This window comes from Panthera pardus, unplaced genomic scaffold (assembly GCF_024362965.1).
Source record: "Panthera pardus isolate Hobbes unplaced genomic scaffold, ASM2436296v1 HiC_scaffold_24, whole genome shotgun sequence".
NCBI lineage: Eukaryota > Metazoa > Chordata > Mammalia > Carnivora > Felidae > Panthera > Panthera pardus.
The window spans coordinates 135,560,778-135,578,297 of NW_026526810.1; the positions used below are offsets into that span (position 1 = coordinate 135,560,778).

At 50.3% G+C, this 17,520-nt stretch overlaps 1 protein-coding gene and 1 pseudogene across 1 annotated transcript in view; both read left to right on the forward strand.

Moving 5' to 3' along the window:
- PPP2R5C (protein phosphatase 2 regulatory subunit B'gamma) overlaps window positions 1-17,520 on the forward strand; it is a 127,516-nt gene that overhangs the window by 10,940 nt on the left and 99,056 nt on the right. The window contains exon 3 of the mRNA XM_053889822.1: window positions 3,623-3,785. Within this exon, the coding sequence (XP_053745797.1) occupies window positions 3,623-3,785 (163 nt within the window). The remainder of the gene's footprint in view (window positions 1-3,622; window positions 3,786-17,520) is intronic.
- LOC128772755 (NADH dehydrogenase [ubiquinone] 1 alpha subcomplex subunit 12-like) lies at window positions 12,911-15,620 on the forward strand (annotated as a pseudogene).

Here is a 17,520-nt window from a genome sequence, read left to right on the forward strand (position 1 = left end):
TGTCACTGCACGTCAGGGCCCAGATCCTGCTCTTGGCTCAGCCGTCCCTCAGCCCGGCCTCCCCTCGGTGCTCTGCCCCCCCGCGGGCACGGGGCACGGTCAGGCCCCCCACCCCCGACAGCCCGATGCCTCTCCTGTGGTGCTTTTCCTCCCGGCCGCCTCTCCAAAGCTGTCACGGACACTCCGGGCCTCCCCGCCTGCCCTCACCGCCCTCAACAGCCGCCACCAGCCCCGAGGTGCTGAGGCCGCCTCGTCGGACGGGTTGACCCCCTCCTTCCTGAGAGGCTTTCTTCCCCCAGCCCCATCCCGCCTCCCCCACCTCTTCCCACTCCGTGCTCCTCTGCTGGGCATTCTGGCTCATTCAGTGGCTTCAGTGACCACGCAGATGGCGGCTTCCAAGTTCACATCCCAGCTCACGTGACGTGTCTGAGGGCCGGCCGAGCAGCTGCACCGCTGGGCAGAGAGGGCGGCCAAGGGCGGGCAGGTGGCGGCCAGGACACCGAGGACAGGACTCAGACGTCGTCCTCGGCAGAAAGAGAGCGTCTTGGGGGCGTGAGGACGGGTGTCACCGTGTCCTTTCAGACCCAGCATGCTCACGACCGGGCTTCCCCGCCCATTTCTCCTTCTCATCCCAGTGACCGGTGCCCCCAGCTGCTGGTCAGCGTCCTGGGGTGGCTGACACCCCCGTGCACGGCCCAGATGACTAGCCTAGTCTGCCTTCTCCCCTCCTGCCCGGTCCACGCTGCAGCCTGCGGAGCCTTTCCAACAGGAAGATGGGTTCGCGCTGTCGGCCCTTCCCCATCCCCTGCATGGCTTCGGGGTGCCCTGTCAGGTGAAGGTCAGACTCTGGGCTAGTCGGCTCTGTGGGCGCCCGCGGCCCCCAGCTGTCCACTCTGAGCCCTGCCCGAAGGCGGTCCCCTCATGACACACCCTCAGGGGGCCTCCCTACCTGGTTGGTACGGGACATTGCAGTGTCCATGCCCTCCTGGAGCAGACATCCCGTGGGGGAGAAGACGAGACGGCCACCTTGTAATGGAGCCCGGCCAGGCGGGCAGCAGCCCACGTTGCCGACTGCACCGCACGAAGGCCTCAGGGAGCCGACTCAGGGTGGGGCAGTGGGAGGTGCGGGGCCGGCCGGAGCGGGAGCTGGTGACCCGAGCATGGGGCTCTTAGGCCACGTTAAGCCCACGGGCTGAGAGTCTTGGGAAGTGACTGCAAGTTGGCCTGGGTGGCAGAACCAGGGCCTCCTTCTAGAAGCTCACTCTGCCTGCCCCAAGGACAGTGCTCCGGGGCAGGGAGACCAGCAGGACCCATAGCCTGGAGCCACGGCTCGGAGTCAGCAGGTCCGAGGGGGCCCTTCCTGCTCTCTCAGTCGTGAGAAGCCTCACGGGGCGTGTGTCCTGCACACAATGTCCGTGTGCGTGGAGTTCGTTCCGTTTTATGAGTTCACCCGGCGCCCGTGTGCCCGGCTCGTTGCAGGAGGTGCCAGCCCACTCCTGGCCCGGCGGGGGCAGCCACGTGCCCAGTTGTCCCCAGGGTCACCGTGTGTGCAGCACAGGATTCGGCCCAGTAAACAGGAGGTGTCACCTTTAACCTACTGGACATGTGTGTATAACTTAACGTTTAAAACAAGTACGTGGCTGAGGAGGAGCTGTTGGTGACAGTAGGGGGGCTGGGGGGTGGGGGGGTGGGGGCAGCTGCGGAAGCCGAGCCGAACCGTTTTAACCTGGGGAATCCCGGGGAGGAAGAGGGGTCTGGACGGGGTTTAAGGAAGACCCGGCTTTTGTGATCAGGTGGAAAGAGTGACACGTCGAGGACAATGTCCAGAGAAGCCCACTGTCAGGAAGAAGCTGCTGACTGGGAGGGCGAGGCGCCCAGGCCCTCGCCCCCCGGTCTGAGTCCTTTGTGCACGGGCATCCCGCATCCCGGAAAACTCTCCCCAGGGATTCTTCCGCGCCTTGTCTAAAAATACAGCTTCTCATGGGGTTGTGGGAGGGGGGATGGGCTAAATGGGTCAGGGGCATTAAGGAATCTACCCCTGAAATCGTTGTTTCACTATATGCTAATTTGGATGTAAATTTTTAAAAATAAAATTAAAAAAATAGAATAAAAAAATACAGCATCTTGGGGCGCCTGCGTGGCTCAGTCGGTTAAGCGTCCAACGTCAGCCTGGGTCATGATCTCCCCGTTCTTGAGTTGAGCCCCACTTTGGGCTCTGTGCTGACAGCTCAGAGCCTGGAGCCTGCTTCGGATTCTGTGTCTCCCTCTCTCTCTCTGCCCCTCCCCTGCTCGCGCTCTGTCTCTCTCTCTCTCTCAAAAAGAAACATTAAAAAAAATTTTAATGAAAAATAAATAAAAATAAAGCTGCTCTTAACTTCTTAGTAAAAATTCCACTCAAGAACGAGAGCCGATCGTTGGGCGCCTAAGTTGGCGTGAGCTCTCCCAGCCCAGTGTGACTGGAAGACCCTTAGTGGGCTCCTGCTTCCAGGGCGAGTTGGGTCGGCTTTTTACAGCCGCACACGGGCACCTCCGAGCTCCGTCCCTTTCGGGCAGACCGGAGGCTCGGGAGGGGTGAGCAGGCTGCACAGAGAATCGTGACGGTCGACGCCCGGTGCGCCCCGGCATCGCTGCGGGGGGCCATGCACGTGCGTGCACCTCTGAGCTCCCCCCCCCCCCCACCGTGGGCCTGCGCAGGCGTAGGGACCCCCGGCTGTGCCGCACGCGCCCCGTCACCCTCCCGCCTCCCCTCGGGTGTTTGCACAGCCGCTCCTGTCATTGCACGCGTCCTGGGACGTCCCAGGTTGCCGCAGTGCAGTGTGGAGCTGCACGGAGGGGGGTGGCGAGAGGGAGGAGCACTTCCTGAGGCTCCAGGGACAGGTGCTTTCACGTGGCTCTCCCACATCGCCGAGGGCGGAGTGGTGCGCAGGCAGAGGGGCGAGGTGCCTGCTCCGTGAGTTTCCTGTGGCTGCTGTGCCCATGACCACAGACTCCTTATCTTACACTTCTGGAGGTCAGAAGTCTACAGTGGGGCCCACGTGAAGATGTCGGCGTGGCGGGTGCTTCCGGGAAGCCGAGAGGAGAATCTGCCTCCTGGCCTTTTCCAGCTTCTAGAGGCCTCGGGCGCTACTTGGCTCGTGGCGCCTTCCTCTGACTTCTTCCAGTGCCTCTGACGCTCTCACCTCTGCTTTGTCATCTGCTTCTGTTTTGCCTTGTCTTGTCTGGTAAAGCCCTGTGATGACTTGGGCCCCCACCCTGATAATCCAGGATCCTTACCTCATCGCATCTCCAGAGTCCCTTTTGCCAAGTAGGGAGACCTCCTGGGTTCCAGGGATCAGGACGTGAACATCTTTGGAAGGTCATTGTCATCAGCCTGTATATATCCATCAGCCTGGATGGCAAATGCATAAGAGAAAAGTTTGAAACAGGAGAATCTCTAGAAACCCAGCATTACTAGGGGCGGGATAGGGCACGGACTCCAGCCACTGTAAGGAGGGACGTTTAGGGCAGAGTGGAGTAAAAACTGTCCCGGAGTAAAAACTTGTGTATATTTTCCAGATTCTAATTGGGCTACAAGATACAACCGTTTGACATATGCGTCTGTCTGTTTTTGTTTTGGAAACAGATTTCCGGCCGGAAAAACAACCTTCCTGCTACCCCGTCTACCGTATCCAGCAAAATAAAAGTGCCCGCCGCTCAGCCCATAGTGAGGAGGGACAAGCGGCAAAACTCTTCGAGGTTCAGCGCCAGCAACAACAGAGAGCTTCAGAAACTACCGTCTCTGAAAGGTAATTTTTATCATTTGCCTTTTAAAAGTTCGAGCGTGCCCATTCAGGGGAGGAGTAACGTTCCCGTGGTTTGCCAGCTGCTGCTTCCTCTGCTGCCTTGATAGTCCACTAGGGTCGTCTTCCCTGTTACGTTTTGTTTTGTTTTGTTTCCATTTAATGCCACTAACTGGTCTACCCAAGTGGTGCTTCAAACTCCAGAGCTGTGGAGGGTGAACGTCTCACGTGTAGTCCAGGTGGAATACACTAAATGTCTTCGTGTGAGTGGTAAGCAGGCCGGCTGGCGTTCCCTGCGAGGACTTCTCTCCTGCATTTGTCGCCTTTGAACTCTAGCGATTCAGAAAGGAGGTGCTGCAAAGAGAGCACTCGTAAAAACTGCAGCGGGGCCTCCTCGTTTTCCTGGTCTCAGAGAAGCGAGAATTTAGCCATAATCCTTTGTGGGCTGTCTTCGTATGAATCGTTTGGGGATTACTCTGCCCAGGGGGTGCTGCCAGGGAATGGTGCCCTTTGCTTTGAATTTCCCCCAAGATGGCATAGTCCCCCCTTTCCACCTGAAGGTGTTTGGCCCCTAAAAGTGCTCCTCTAGGAGATGTTGAGGTCGAAGTAAAGAAAACCAAGGAAAATAGGGTAAGGACCCCAGAAGTCAAGTGCAAACCTCTGAACACCTTTATATTTGCTAAAATAGAAGACTGGTGTAGTAAACCATCAGACAGTTTTCATGCCATACGTTCACAACAATGGGTCTTTTTACAAGACGAATGAATCCAGAGCACCCTTACAGGCATATTCCAGTGCCTTCCACGCTGCGGGGCGGATAGCAAGGGCTCACAGCACATGCGCCAGATACATCGGGCAGGGGCAGGGATGGAGGGAGGGAGGAATGTAAGGATTCATCGATGCCTTTCCTGCCCCTCGCCTGCTGGGAATCTGGGCTGTCCACTCACTGCAGCCTGCAGAGCGCGAATCTGGCTTAGATAACGTCTAGCTTCGTCTTAGATAGTACACATGCTAAGTCATTTTCGGGAGGGATGAATCCACAGGGCACAGGAGATTTTCAGGACAGTGGGACTACTCTGTATGATACATGGCATTTTGTATTTGTCCAAACCCACAGAATACACAGCCCAAGGAGTGAGCCCGGACGTGAACCGTGGTATTTAGTGAGCGATACTGTATCAGTATTGGCTCATCAGTTGTAACCAACGCACCCACACTAATGCACAATGTTCATAATAGGGGAAACAGGTGGGGGACAGTGTGAAACCTCTGCATTCAATGTTTCTGTAAGTCTCAAAGTCTAGTAATTAAAAAGAAAAGAAAAGAAAAAAGTGCTTCTGTTGCCATCTTCTGAGAACCCCCGGCTGTTGGATCTTTGAACTTTTAAGCCAGCCCTTTAAAATCCTTCACGACAGCGTTACTGTCTTCTTCGGTTGGTGATCATTTGGATTTATCCACTAATTTATCGCTTTATTCTTCATTCTTGTTTGTATCTCAGACTTCTCTCCTGGGATCATCTTCCTTCTATTTGAATATGTCGTGTAGAATTTTCTTTCATGAGAGTCTACTGGTGGCAAAGTCTTTATGTAGAGAATATCTTTATCCTGCCCTCATTCTTGAAAGGTGTTCACTGAGTATTGAATTTCAGGTTATTTTCCTTCAGTACAATGAAGATCAGCATTTCACTGCCTTTGACTTCCATTAGGATTGAGAAACCAAAAAGGAATTGTGATTCTTGGCCATTTTTCTGATTTTTGTCTTTAACATTTGAGTTTTCAATAGTTCCACTGCCGGGTGTCCAAACGTGGGTTTCTTTGTTCGTCAGTCCTTTTGGGGATTCATCCGGCACCCCTGTGTTATTGGACTTCCTCAGTGGTGGAAAGTTCTCAGCTGTTGTTTCTCCTACATTTATCTCTCTTTTTTCTGTGGCTTTAATCAAGACATATTAGACTTTTTCATTTACTGTCTTTCTTTTGATCTTCATCTGTATTTTTCAAACGTTTTGTGACTTACCATGCCCTATTCACGATGAGAGTCTCACGTTATCTACAGTGAAGGACCGGTTTTCTTTTTCTTAATTCTCAACCGATCGTGGACTAATGCTTTCATAAAACACAGTAAGAGTAAATAACTATAAAAGCGACATATCAAATGCAGCCTTTTTTGTTATGATAGCCAGTGGACCTAAAGTTGCCTCGCTAAAGTGCCACCAGAATCTTTAAACACCATGCCTCATTTCTGTTGCTCAGAATCTTCAGGTCTGTCTAGTATGTGCTGAACTCGCTTTGTTCGGCTTTTAACCTGAGATATACTTCTTCGTTTATGGGAGTTATGTTTCTAGCCTGCAGCATGACTTTCTCATACTTTCCGTTCTATCTCGGGTCACCCTCGTCGTTTCCGTGGGTGCGGTAAGCATAGCTCCTTTGTGGTCCGTGTCAGGTAATAACGTCATCTGAAGTCCTTGTCACATGTTGTTCGTGATGCCTTACTTTCTTGAGTACCTGACTATTTTCCACTGTGTGCTGGTCATCGTACTCAAATATTTAAGATAAATTAAAACCTAAGACAAAAGTGCCTTCTTCCATAGGGATTTGGTTTTTCTGGTCTTTGCTGCTTTTGCCACACACCTGGGTCACCACCGGTGTGGGAGTGTTGTAAATCACAGCACTCATTTATTATGACTTGTTAAATCCGTCAGGCTGGTCGTCCGGTAAAATATTCCACTTACTCCCTGTCGTTCTTGTACATAGAGCCTTTTATTGGATGGAATGCCGCGTAACGCAGGAGAGACTGGAATCAGTGCCAGATACGCATTCGATCCGGTGACTGTCCTAAGTGATGCCAGATTTTACAGTGTGTTAGGGTGCTGACAGGTTGACCTCTCCGTGAGACGATGACGCTTCCCTCTGCATCTGCACTGTCCAGAAGTACTGATGGTGATTTGCAAGGTATATTTTGGCATCCTGCCAGCGTCTGTTTGCCACCAACCGTACGCTAATGCTGTATACACCATGCGACCGTGCTTCCTTAGGACAGCAGTGGCTCTGGAGACTTAACACGTGATCTGGCATTCTTCCTCAAGCAGAGCCGTCTCCTACCAACTGGAGATACTTGGTTACCTTGACGCATAGTTCCTACTGGAAGTCAGGACGGGCTTGATGTTCTGCCTTTTAGTTACCAATTTCCCTCAAACGGTGAAAACCTAAAGATTTTTTTCTGGTTTTCTCTTTTTTGAATATCGTTATGAACTTAGAGATCCCATTGATTTCAGTGTGCTTCAACCTACTAAAATTGTTATCCTTTCTGATGTGCAGATACATAATTTTAAGCATTGGGTATCCTTCGGGCTAACTCCCGTGTGTGTTTTTTGACACGGATGCATTTATTTTTGATTCCTTGATTTCTGAGACAGTAAGATGTCCCCCAGCCTCATTTTGTACCTTCCTTGTCCCAGACCCGGAATCGGCCGTTTTCAGAGAGTCCTGATCTCTTTCAGTGGGGATTGGTTTTAGAGACCAAAATCTGGGTGCCGGGGGTGATTGTTGCTATTGGACTGATGTTGCTTTTAAGTGCTGTCAGCGGAGGGAGTTGGTATATAAATACATGTACATTTTAGTCGTGCTTTCTTACTGACATTTTCAGTTCAACTCTAATAGTACGGTATTTTCACACGTTTCTTGAATTTTCAGTTTTATCTCTTTTACACTGAAAATCTTGGTTTCTAACATCGTTGACGTAATTATTGCTATATCCTATTAAAATCATTCACAACAACAATACTGATATTATTACAAACGCTAGGCACTTTGAATTGGCTCATTTCATTGCAGAAAAAGCAGTTGTGTTTTTATTGGGATCTCATCACCTTTTTAAATGTCCGGGAAGGATGGCCTCTTTAGGAAGTTTGCATCCTCTTACGTAAGAGTGTGCTCTGTGGAGGCCACTTTCATTTCCTTTTAGGTTTTTTAAAGTTCCCCTTTCTTATTAGGTTTGTACCTAGATATTCTGTTATTGTTGCTATTGTGAGTGTCTTCTAAGTAGTTGTTAATTATTTGCGCGAAGGCTGTTGATTTCTGTGTCTTGCTTTCACATCCTGCTTTCTCGCTGAATTGTCTTACTGTTTGCAGTAGTTTTTCAGCTGATTCTTTTGGATGTTCCAGGTACCTGGTTAGATCTGCATGTGAAGATAACCTCACCTCTGGGCCGGGGCACCTGGCTGGCTCAGTCAGCATGCAGCTCTCGATCTCAGGGTCGTGAGTTCAAGCCCTACGTTGGGCATAGAGCCTACTAAAAGGAAAAAAAAAAGATAACCTCACCTTTTTGTTCCTAATTCTTATACCTCTGGTGTCTTCCTCTTGAGTTGGCTGAAAATTCCCATAAGACGTTACATGTGGTGGTGCAAGTGGGCACGTTTGCCTTGTTCCTGACTTTAATGGAAATAGAAGCAGGATTTTTTTTCAATGTTTCTTTATTTAGAGAGACAGCACGCACACAGGGGAGGGGCAGAGAGAAAGAGAGAGAGAGAGAATCCTAAGCAGGCTCACACTGCCAGCACAGAGCCCGACATGGGGCTCAGTCACACGAACTGTGAGATCATGACCTGAGCTGACATCAAGAGTCCGACGCTCAGCCAACTGAGGCGCCCAGGCATACCAAGGAAGCGGGATTTTTTAAAAACCATTTATTATTCTGTGGTGATCCTAGGTTTTCAGCCATTACAGGTTTTGCGCTGTAATATAAATTTTTCATTGTTCGCGTCTTTGAAGCTTTTCTGAAGCTGGACGCAGAGAAAGGAGGTATTGGATCGAAGCCTATGTGATACCGCCCAGATGCTGTGGCCCCAGACACGCTCTACCCAGAGCGGATGAGACGTCTGTCCCATTGCACCTTTTCAATCCTGGGGTCGTTTAAAATCTTGAGTCATTTGTTACGTGGAGAGTAGTATTTCCTGTTTTTATTCATTTAACAGTGAGGCTGAATGTAGACTTCGGGCCTTTCCATTCAGAGATTTCCCTGAGTTAGTCCCTTCCTTGACCATTTTTGGTCTGGAAGGTAAAGTGTTCAGATGCCAAGTGAAGGGAGATGTTTTGACTGCCGTGTGGGAGGAGTAAATCGATCAAGCAGCTTGTAAGAGCCTGGGAGAAGTAGTCAAGTCCTAGAGAAGCAACTGGGACTTCACCGCAATTGTGACCTTGGGGCAGAAATTTTGAGTTGCTAAGCGCGTGGCCTTTTGTGAAAGAAGTTGTTACAGTATTGTTGGGAGAATTTACGTTAATTCCTAAAACTTGGCTTTTGAACTGCAGTGAAAATCTTCTATTTCTTGCCTTCCTTGTGTGAAAATTCAATACTTCAGCCGTATTCAAAGCAGTTCAGTTTCTGATACAACTGAAAACTTTGCCATCCAAGCGGGTCACTTTTACTGCCTAGAGATGAACCGTGCATGTATTTAGAGGGAGCTTGCCTCGTGGCCATTAGTCGAAGAACCCGACCATGGAGAGCGAGAAGGTGCCAGAGTGCCTGCCCTAATTCTGGTGGGCTGAGAAACTGCCCCCATCAGTCCTGTCTCCTGCCACGCGCTTGGATTTCTGCGTCTGCTCCTGGTGGCCCACAGTAACAGAGGAGATGGCCCAGGCGCGGCGAGGCAGATGCCAGTTCACAGCAAATATTTCCTGACCGTCTGGGTTGTCCGGAGCACGGGGAGGTGCTCAGGGAAATGACAACGACCAACGGCGGCCCTGGCCCTCGGGGAGCCAGCCGACCCACAATCCACCACGCTTTTCGCACTCAGGCCCCGCGTGGCCACATTCCGTCAGCGGCTGGGCCGCAGACACGCCACCACGGCCACCCTCGCGCGTGACCGAGAGCTGGCGCCACGTCAGCCGGCCCGGCCCTTCTCAGACACCCCGCTGTCCGCCCTCCTCGGGCCACGGGCCTGGCTGTCGCTGCCGGGGTCAGTCTGGCCTCTGCCCCCTGTGCTCTGGCCACCCCCTCGGAGAAGAGCCTGGGAGTCTTCTTCCAGCTGTCACCTCCCACTTAGTCTGGCTCAGGCCTTCCCCGCCGGGGTTTCCCACAGCACCTCACACTCCGCTCGCGACCAACGCGCACACACACACGCCATTCCCTGGGTGTTCCCATCCTCCGTCCGGTCCCTCGCGGCCCTAGACGCTGGCTCTGCTCCGTCTCTGCCTTCCCGAGAGGCAGCCACCGCGCCCCGCCGTGCCTTCCTGCTCCGTTGTGTCCTGAACCACCCTGGCCCAGGCCTCTGCCTTCTCTCTTTTTTTATTAATTGTGGCAAAATAGTCATAGCATGGTGTTTGTCGTTTTAACCACTCACAAGTGACCCTTTCAGTGGCATTAAATATGCCCGTGGTGCTGTGCGCCCACACCTCCCTCTCCTCATCCCCGTCTGGACCTGCCCCTGCTCACCCGTGCCTCCCACCGCCCTCCCCCAGCCCCGCAACTGCCTTCTACTTCTGGCCCTAGGATTTCAACCCCTCCGGGAAGTGAATCATACAGAATTGGTCCTGCTGGGTCTGGCTTCTCTCTCTCAGCCTAGTGTCCTCAGGGGTCATCAACGTTGTAGCTTGTGACAGGGTTTCTCCTTCTGTTTCTTGGTGTTTTTTTTTTTTTTAAGTTTATTTATTTTTGAGACAGAGAGAGACCGAGCATAAATGGGGGAGGGTCAGAGAGAGGGAGACACAGAATCTGAAACAGGCTCCAGGCTCTGAGCTGTCAGCACAGAGCCCGACGCGGGGCTCGAACTCACGGACCGCGAGATCATGACCTGAGCCGAAGTCAGATGCTTAACCGACTGAGCCACCCAGGCGCCCCTCTTGGTGTTTTTTTCTAAAGTTTATTTATTTTGAGGGAGAGAGAGAGAATCCCAAGCAGGCTCCATGCCGTCAGCGCAGAGCCCGACTCGGGGCTCGAATCTCATGCGTCGTGACATCATGACCTGAGCTGAAATCATCGGACCCTTACCCGACCGAGCCACCCAGGCTCAGTCTTCCTTTTCAAGGCTGAACATGCTCCATCGAACGGCTAGACTACAGTTCGTGCGTCCATCTGTCCGCTGGTGGACACTCGGGTTGCAGAACACGCTGCACGTGTTAACTTCACTGTCCACCCGTGTTCCTCTCGTGCAGCGTGTCACCAAGGGCAGAGCTGTGCTGCTGCCCAGGCCAGCATCTGCCAAGGATGCAGGAGACACACTTTACGGAAGGAACGGAAGGGCCTTCGAGCCCTCTGCCTGCTCCTTCCTCGCTTCTTCAGTTTCCAGAGAGCTGCGGTGACGTCCCCTCTCATGAGGAGACCAGTCCAGGCTCACACACACCCCCCCTAACTCCCCGCCGGCTCTTCCGTGTACAAGGAGGTTTGCTCTTAAGAGCTGACGTGAGAGCACCTTAATCTATCGTGCATGCTGGAGGCACCCAGGGTGGGTGCCCTGCCTTCTGTGAGCACCTGTTCTGGCTCTAAAGGTTCCCGGCCCAGCTGTGGGGACAGTGACAGCAAGTGCTCGGGGTGAGCTTTCCCTGGGCTCCTCCACGTCCCCCTGCTGGCCGTGCCCGGGGACCAGCCTGTCCACGCTGTCCACTCACAGGACTCGCTCCCATGGACAGGCGACCAGCGCCTGCCCCTTTGTCCTTGCTGTTGGCAAGCAGAAGTTCCCTGGCAACCTTTGAACACAGCTGAATGCTAGGTATCTTTGATCTGCCTAAGGAAAAAGTCTATTTTAAACTCTAAGTGAAGCCAACTGTTTTAGGTTAGCTCTCTTGCCCAACGAAACGTACATCATCCGCGGTCCTACAGCTTCCAGTTTAAAAAAAAAAAAAAAAAAAGATAGTGCCGGCCAGCACAACGGCCACGCCGTGCGACACTGCCATTCTCGAGGTTCAAAAACAACTTGCTTTTCAATGAAAGAAAGCTGTAAAACTTCTTGACTAAAATATGAGCATATTTAATTTGCCTGCAAAATTGCCTGGGAGATGAAAAATAAAACCTTAAGCTAAATTTAGAAATGAAAACTGGAAAGTTTTATTCAGAATTGCTAAAGCAGAAATAAAATCAGTGGGATGTATTTACAGGCAGTTTGTTTTTAAATAAAGACCAAAACAAAACGACAGAGGGACCAGAGAATAAAAAGAGTAATTCGGGTTGTGGTTGTTGTTTTTAACCTTCACTTCTGTACCGCACAAAGATGTTTGCACTGGCATCTCTGATGGGAGGCCGCACGGAGGAGGGCTGTGTGCACCCAGAAAGGTGCCCTTCCTCCGTGGGCATTAGCTCAGGCCCTTCCCCCCCCCGCCCCCCCCCCGGGGCTGCAGCAGCAGGGAGGGCGGGGTTGGGTGGTCGAGGGAGAGTTAGAGACCAGTAGGGAGGCCATCGTGGGGGGCATGGAGGGCAGGTCGACCGCTCACAGGTGCTGCAGGAGGGGGCAGCGGGAGACCCGGATTGTGCACCCGGGGGATGGGAAGTGTTACCATCCAGGCAACTAGATGGCGTGCCCCTCCTAGTTATGGACTACAGGGAAGAGGTTCAAAGTGCAGGAAAGGGGTTTATAGGATCAGAACAGAATTGGTGTTACTGCTTGAGTCGTCCGTCATTTGGGGCGTTCGCTGATGCACCTGCCGTTTGCCAGGCACTGTCCAGGGACTGGCGGGGGGAGGGAGCCTGTGGCCCAGGGAGGGGGTAGGAAGGCTTCTGGAGCGGGGGTGGGCAGTGTCGCAGAGATCCCCTATCGGCTCTGCTGCGCTGTCCTCCTGCAGCCCGGGGATCTTTCCGAAGCATTGTTGGTAAAGGCCATGATCTTGGAGTGCTGCGGTGTGCACGGCTTTCAGCCGGAATGGCTGGAGCCAGTCCCTCCCGAGCCCAGCACGTAGTCTACTCCGTCTGTGACATTGGCACCTCCTGACACCCGAGGAGGTAGAGGATCACGTACGCCCCCTTTTCCGGGTGAGATGAGAACCATCCTGGGGTAGTCAGGGTGGCGACAACTTGGTCGCGGTGCCAGGGGCGTGGCTGCATTCGGAGCCTCTCCTGGGCTGGTCTCCGCAGCGAAGACGGTGCTCCAGAGACAGGTTGGACCCTGGTAGTTGTAGTGAGCGTATAGATTTGGTGCAGAAGTGGCAGACATGGCGGCAAAAGTAACTAGTCCGTGACTCATTCTTTGAGGCTGGGAGGGAGTCCACAGCCTCTAGTTTGTCGGTTCAGATTGTCTTGCCTGATTTAGGCCAATTTTTGTTTCTGCGTTTTACGTACAGGAGCTCCTTTACACAGCACAAGGAAGAAACCTTCGGGATCGTAGTTCCTGGGTGCTCATCACAGCCCATTCTCTGTTCTTAGCCTACAAGCCAACGGGCGGCATTCATTAAGGGTTTCCCCCGTGCTAGCTTAACCTATGCATCTTTTTAAAAACCATCATGTTTAACTTTTATCATAGTAGTATGTGCTTATTTGATCAATGCTGAGAGAGATACAGACACTTCAGAAAGAAAAGCCACCCGCTGTCGTAACACTCAACAGTGACTGTGGTTCATATTTTGGGAGTGTTTCATTTTATGATCATACTGTTTCTGAAAAGTTATACACTCCCCTATTCACTTATTTTCATTTTACATATTTATAACTATTTTTGATGGATGTCTAATGTTTCATTGTGTGGGAAAATCCCTTTGACGTTAAGGTAGTTTCTAGTATTTTGGAATCACAAAAACGTGATGCTCTCAAAAAAAGTTATTAGGAATTAACCAAGGAGATAAAAAACTAGTACACTGAAAACAACAAAACGTTGCCAAAAGGCACTGATGACAACACGAGTAGACAGAAAGACCCCTGTGTTCATAGGTTGGAAGGCAGCATTGTTAGGACGTCAGTACTGACCAAGGAGACCTACAGATTCAGTGCAATCCTTATCAAAATCCTAATCGTATTTTTCTCCAGAAATAGGAACATCCATTCTAAAATTTGCATGGAATCTGCAGGGACCCCCAATGGCCAAAGCAGTCTTGAGAAAGAAGAACACACTTGGAGGTCTTAAATTTCCTGATTTCAAAAATTTCTGCAAAGTAACCAGAACAGTGTGGTGCCAGCATAAAGACAGGTATATTCACCAATATGGAGGAGACTAGAGAGCCTGGAAATCAACCCTCCCATAGATGGTTGAATGGTTTTCCCTACTGAGTGGGGAAAGGACAGTCTTTCCAATAAATGGCCCTAGATAAACTGGATATCCAAATGCAAAGAATGAAGTTAGACCCTTACCTCACACCATGCACAAAAGGTAACTCAAAGTGGATCAGAGACCTAAATAGAAGAGCTAAGACCATAAACCATTAGAGGAAAACATAGAGGAAAAGCTTCATGCCCTTGAACTTGCTACTGATTTCTTCTAAATGACGCCAGAAGCACAGGCAACAAAAATAAAAGTTAAGTTGGACTACATCAAAATTTAGTGGGGAATCTTTTGTGGTCGGTTCCACGCTGCCAAGTGCATCTTGAGCGTCGCACCCGGGAGGCTGGGCCCACAGGACACGCTGGAGATCTCGTGGGTCCTGAAACACAGGCTACAGCAGGTCAGTGGCCACGGCAGCCTCCACAGCTATCTAGAATTTTCTTCAGGGCCAACGATGTGAGGGTTGGTACATTAGTGGGGGGAGACAAATATGGAAACAAATACTATGAGGACAACAATCCGCTTTTTGGCCGTCACCAGTGGGTTACGTATACTACTGAAATGAACGGCCAGAACGCATCTCGGGATGTGGACGGGCGTCTCCTGAATGGCATTGTTGGCCTCGCTCTGTGACCGATGATCCTCCAACAACAGAACCACCTACTGCTCATAAATTCATTTGGACAAACCATAAGTTGAATGTGAGCGGCGCTCCAGACAATGTACCTTATTCTACCACTAGAAAGAAGATTCGAGAGTGGGTCCCACGTCCAACACCTGACAAGTAAAGACCATGGAAAATAATTTAAACATGTAGAATATGGGCTCTTCATGCCATTGCACTTTTACAGGTTACCATTAACTTGATTAAAATTGTTTGATGAAGCAAAAAATAAAATTTCTGTGCCTCAAAAAACAGTCAACAAAGTGAAAAGGCAACCCACAGGATGGGGAAAAAATTGGAAATCGTTCATCTGATAACAGATTAATATCCAGAATTTACAAAGAATTCCTCCAACTCAACAACAAGAAAACCCGATTTAAAAACGGAAAAAGGACTCGAATAGACAGATGTCCGAAAAAGATACACAAATGGTCAGTAAACACGTGAAAACATGATCAGCATCACTAATCGTTAGGAAAACGCTAATCAGAATCACAGTGAGATACTACTCCACATCTGTTAGTGTGGCTGCTGTCAAAGGATCAAAAAAAAAACCACAGAAAATAACAAGTGCTGGTGAGGATGTGGAGAAACTGGAGCCCTCGTGCACTTTTGGTGGGAATGTAACAGGCTTGGTGCCGCTGCTGTGAGCAAAAGCATGGAGGTTCCTCAGAAAGGTAAACGCAGAAACACCGTAAGTTCCAGCAATCCCACTTCTGGGCGTGCACCCCAAGGAACTGAAAGCAGGGACTTAAGATAGATCCTCGCACACCCGCGTTGCAGCGGCTTTATTCACACTAGCCCGGAGGCAGAGGCAGCCCAGCGTGTCCACCCGTGCATGGACGGGACGACACGCGGTCCGGTCACGCAGCGGAACATCATCCAGCCGTACAAAGGGGGGAGGCGCTGACACCCGCCGCCACGTGGATGGACCTCGAGGACGTCACAGAGCGAAGTACGCCCGTCACAGAAGGACACACGCGCATGATCCCGCTTGGAGGAGGTGCCCGGGGTAGTCAGAGTCACAGAGACTAGGACGGGGGGTGCCGGGGGTGGGGGTGGGAGTTAGTGTTTACTGCAGACAGTACCAGTTTTGCAGGATGAAGCTCTGTGGATGGACGGTGGCGACGGCTGCAAAACGGTGTAAATGTGCTTAAAACCACACGGGCTGAACACCGGGAGTGAAAATGGTTAAGACGGTAAATTTCACCTCATGTGCGTTTTAGCAGTTTTTTAAAAATTTTAACGTGTGATGCGGGCCCCGCTACGACATGTCTGGAATAGACACATCTCTAGAATAGATTCCCAGGGGCAAAATTACCTGAAGACTCTTGATCCATATTGCCAGGTTATTTTCCAAAAGGATCAAAACAGTTTATAGATTTGTTGGCAGGGTCACAACATGCCTCTACCAGTATTGAGTAGTTATCATTTTTTAAAATGATTCCTGATTTAATAGGCAAGGAAATACTTTTTCATACAATTATTGATCAGTTGTGGTTCTTTACAGCATCGAGGCCCTGGTTTTTTGTTGTTGTTTTTTTTATAATTAACTGTAGTTGATTATTAACTCCCCGTGTTTATGGCATTTATATTTCCTCTGGTTTTTTGAGGGGAACATACAGAAATTTGTAAATTTTTTAATGTGAACAGTATCCATTCAGGGTTTGCCCATTGTTTTTAAATGTCCTTTTTAAAATGTATTTTCTTTCTTTATTTTGAGGGAGAGAGTGGGCGTGTATGGGGGAGGGACAGAGAGAGACTCTTAAGCAGGCTCCTCATTCAGCATGGAGCCTGACATGGGGCTCGATCCCACGACCCTGGGATCATGACCTAAGCTGAAATCAAGAGTCAGATGCTCAACCAACTGAGACACCCAGGTGCCCCTAAATGTCCTTTTCTTTTCATATTCACTTCCTTTCTGAAAGCTGTGGGGGTTGGGGAGAGGGAAGGATTTGGGTTTGTTTCTTATTGAACTGACCTCAGATTTTATTTTATTTATGGGAAGACTTAAACGGACTGATCCCCACATAGCCAACCCGTCCTGCAGCTAATCTTCCCCTTCCCGCTGACTCGAGATTCATCTTTGTCACAGGATACACTGGGGTGTCTGTGCTTACTGCCTTGGGGGCTGTTGCCTCCGCCTCGCTGACCTCTTAGGCCCCCATCACACCAGCATTAATTCCCAAGCTTTACAGTGGGTAAGACTAGCCGTCCTCAGAAGTAATCTCATCCTCTTGCTTCTTATGTTTCAACTGTAGAATCGCTTTGTCAAGAAAAAATGTGTCAGAAAAATAGAGACCCAACCAAATGCTGACTGGAATTGCTTTAAACCTATAAATCAGTCTGGGGAAAAATTAACACCAGCATGTGTATAGTATTTATGCTTCCGGCCCAGGACATGCCCTCTGGATACTTCCTCAGGTGTTTTTTCCTCTCCCCGTATTACTTATTTGTTTGCTTGTTTGTATTTAGGGTGTGTTTCCTTGGTGATTTCCAGATCACAGTCCTGGCGTTCTTTAAGGAATTACTTCATGTGTACAAGGCTTCAAAAGAGCATGGGGGGAAATCACTAATAGAGCTGAGATCCTTTGATCTGAGATCATTAAGAAAACTACATCAAGGAAATGTCTTCCCTTTTTCATTGACTTCTCATCTGTATACTTTATGTAAAGATTCTAGGAGTCTTTCCCCCTTATTTCTTCACTTTAGGCTCATCAGCACAGTCTTGGGACGGGCACATTTCCCCTTCTCGTCTCATATTAAAGAGATTATTTGAGGGCAGCTCTCTTTTTTTAATTTTTTAAATTTATTTTGAGGGTCTGTGCGTGTGCAGGGGAGGGGCAGGGAGAGAGAATCCCAAGCAGATTCCGTGCCGTCAGCGCAGAACCCCACGCGGGGCTCAG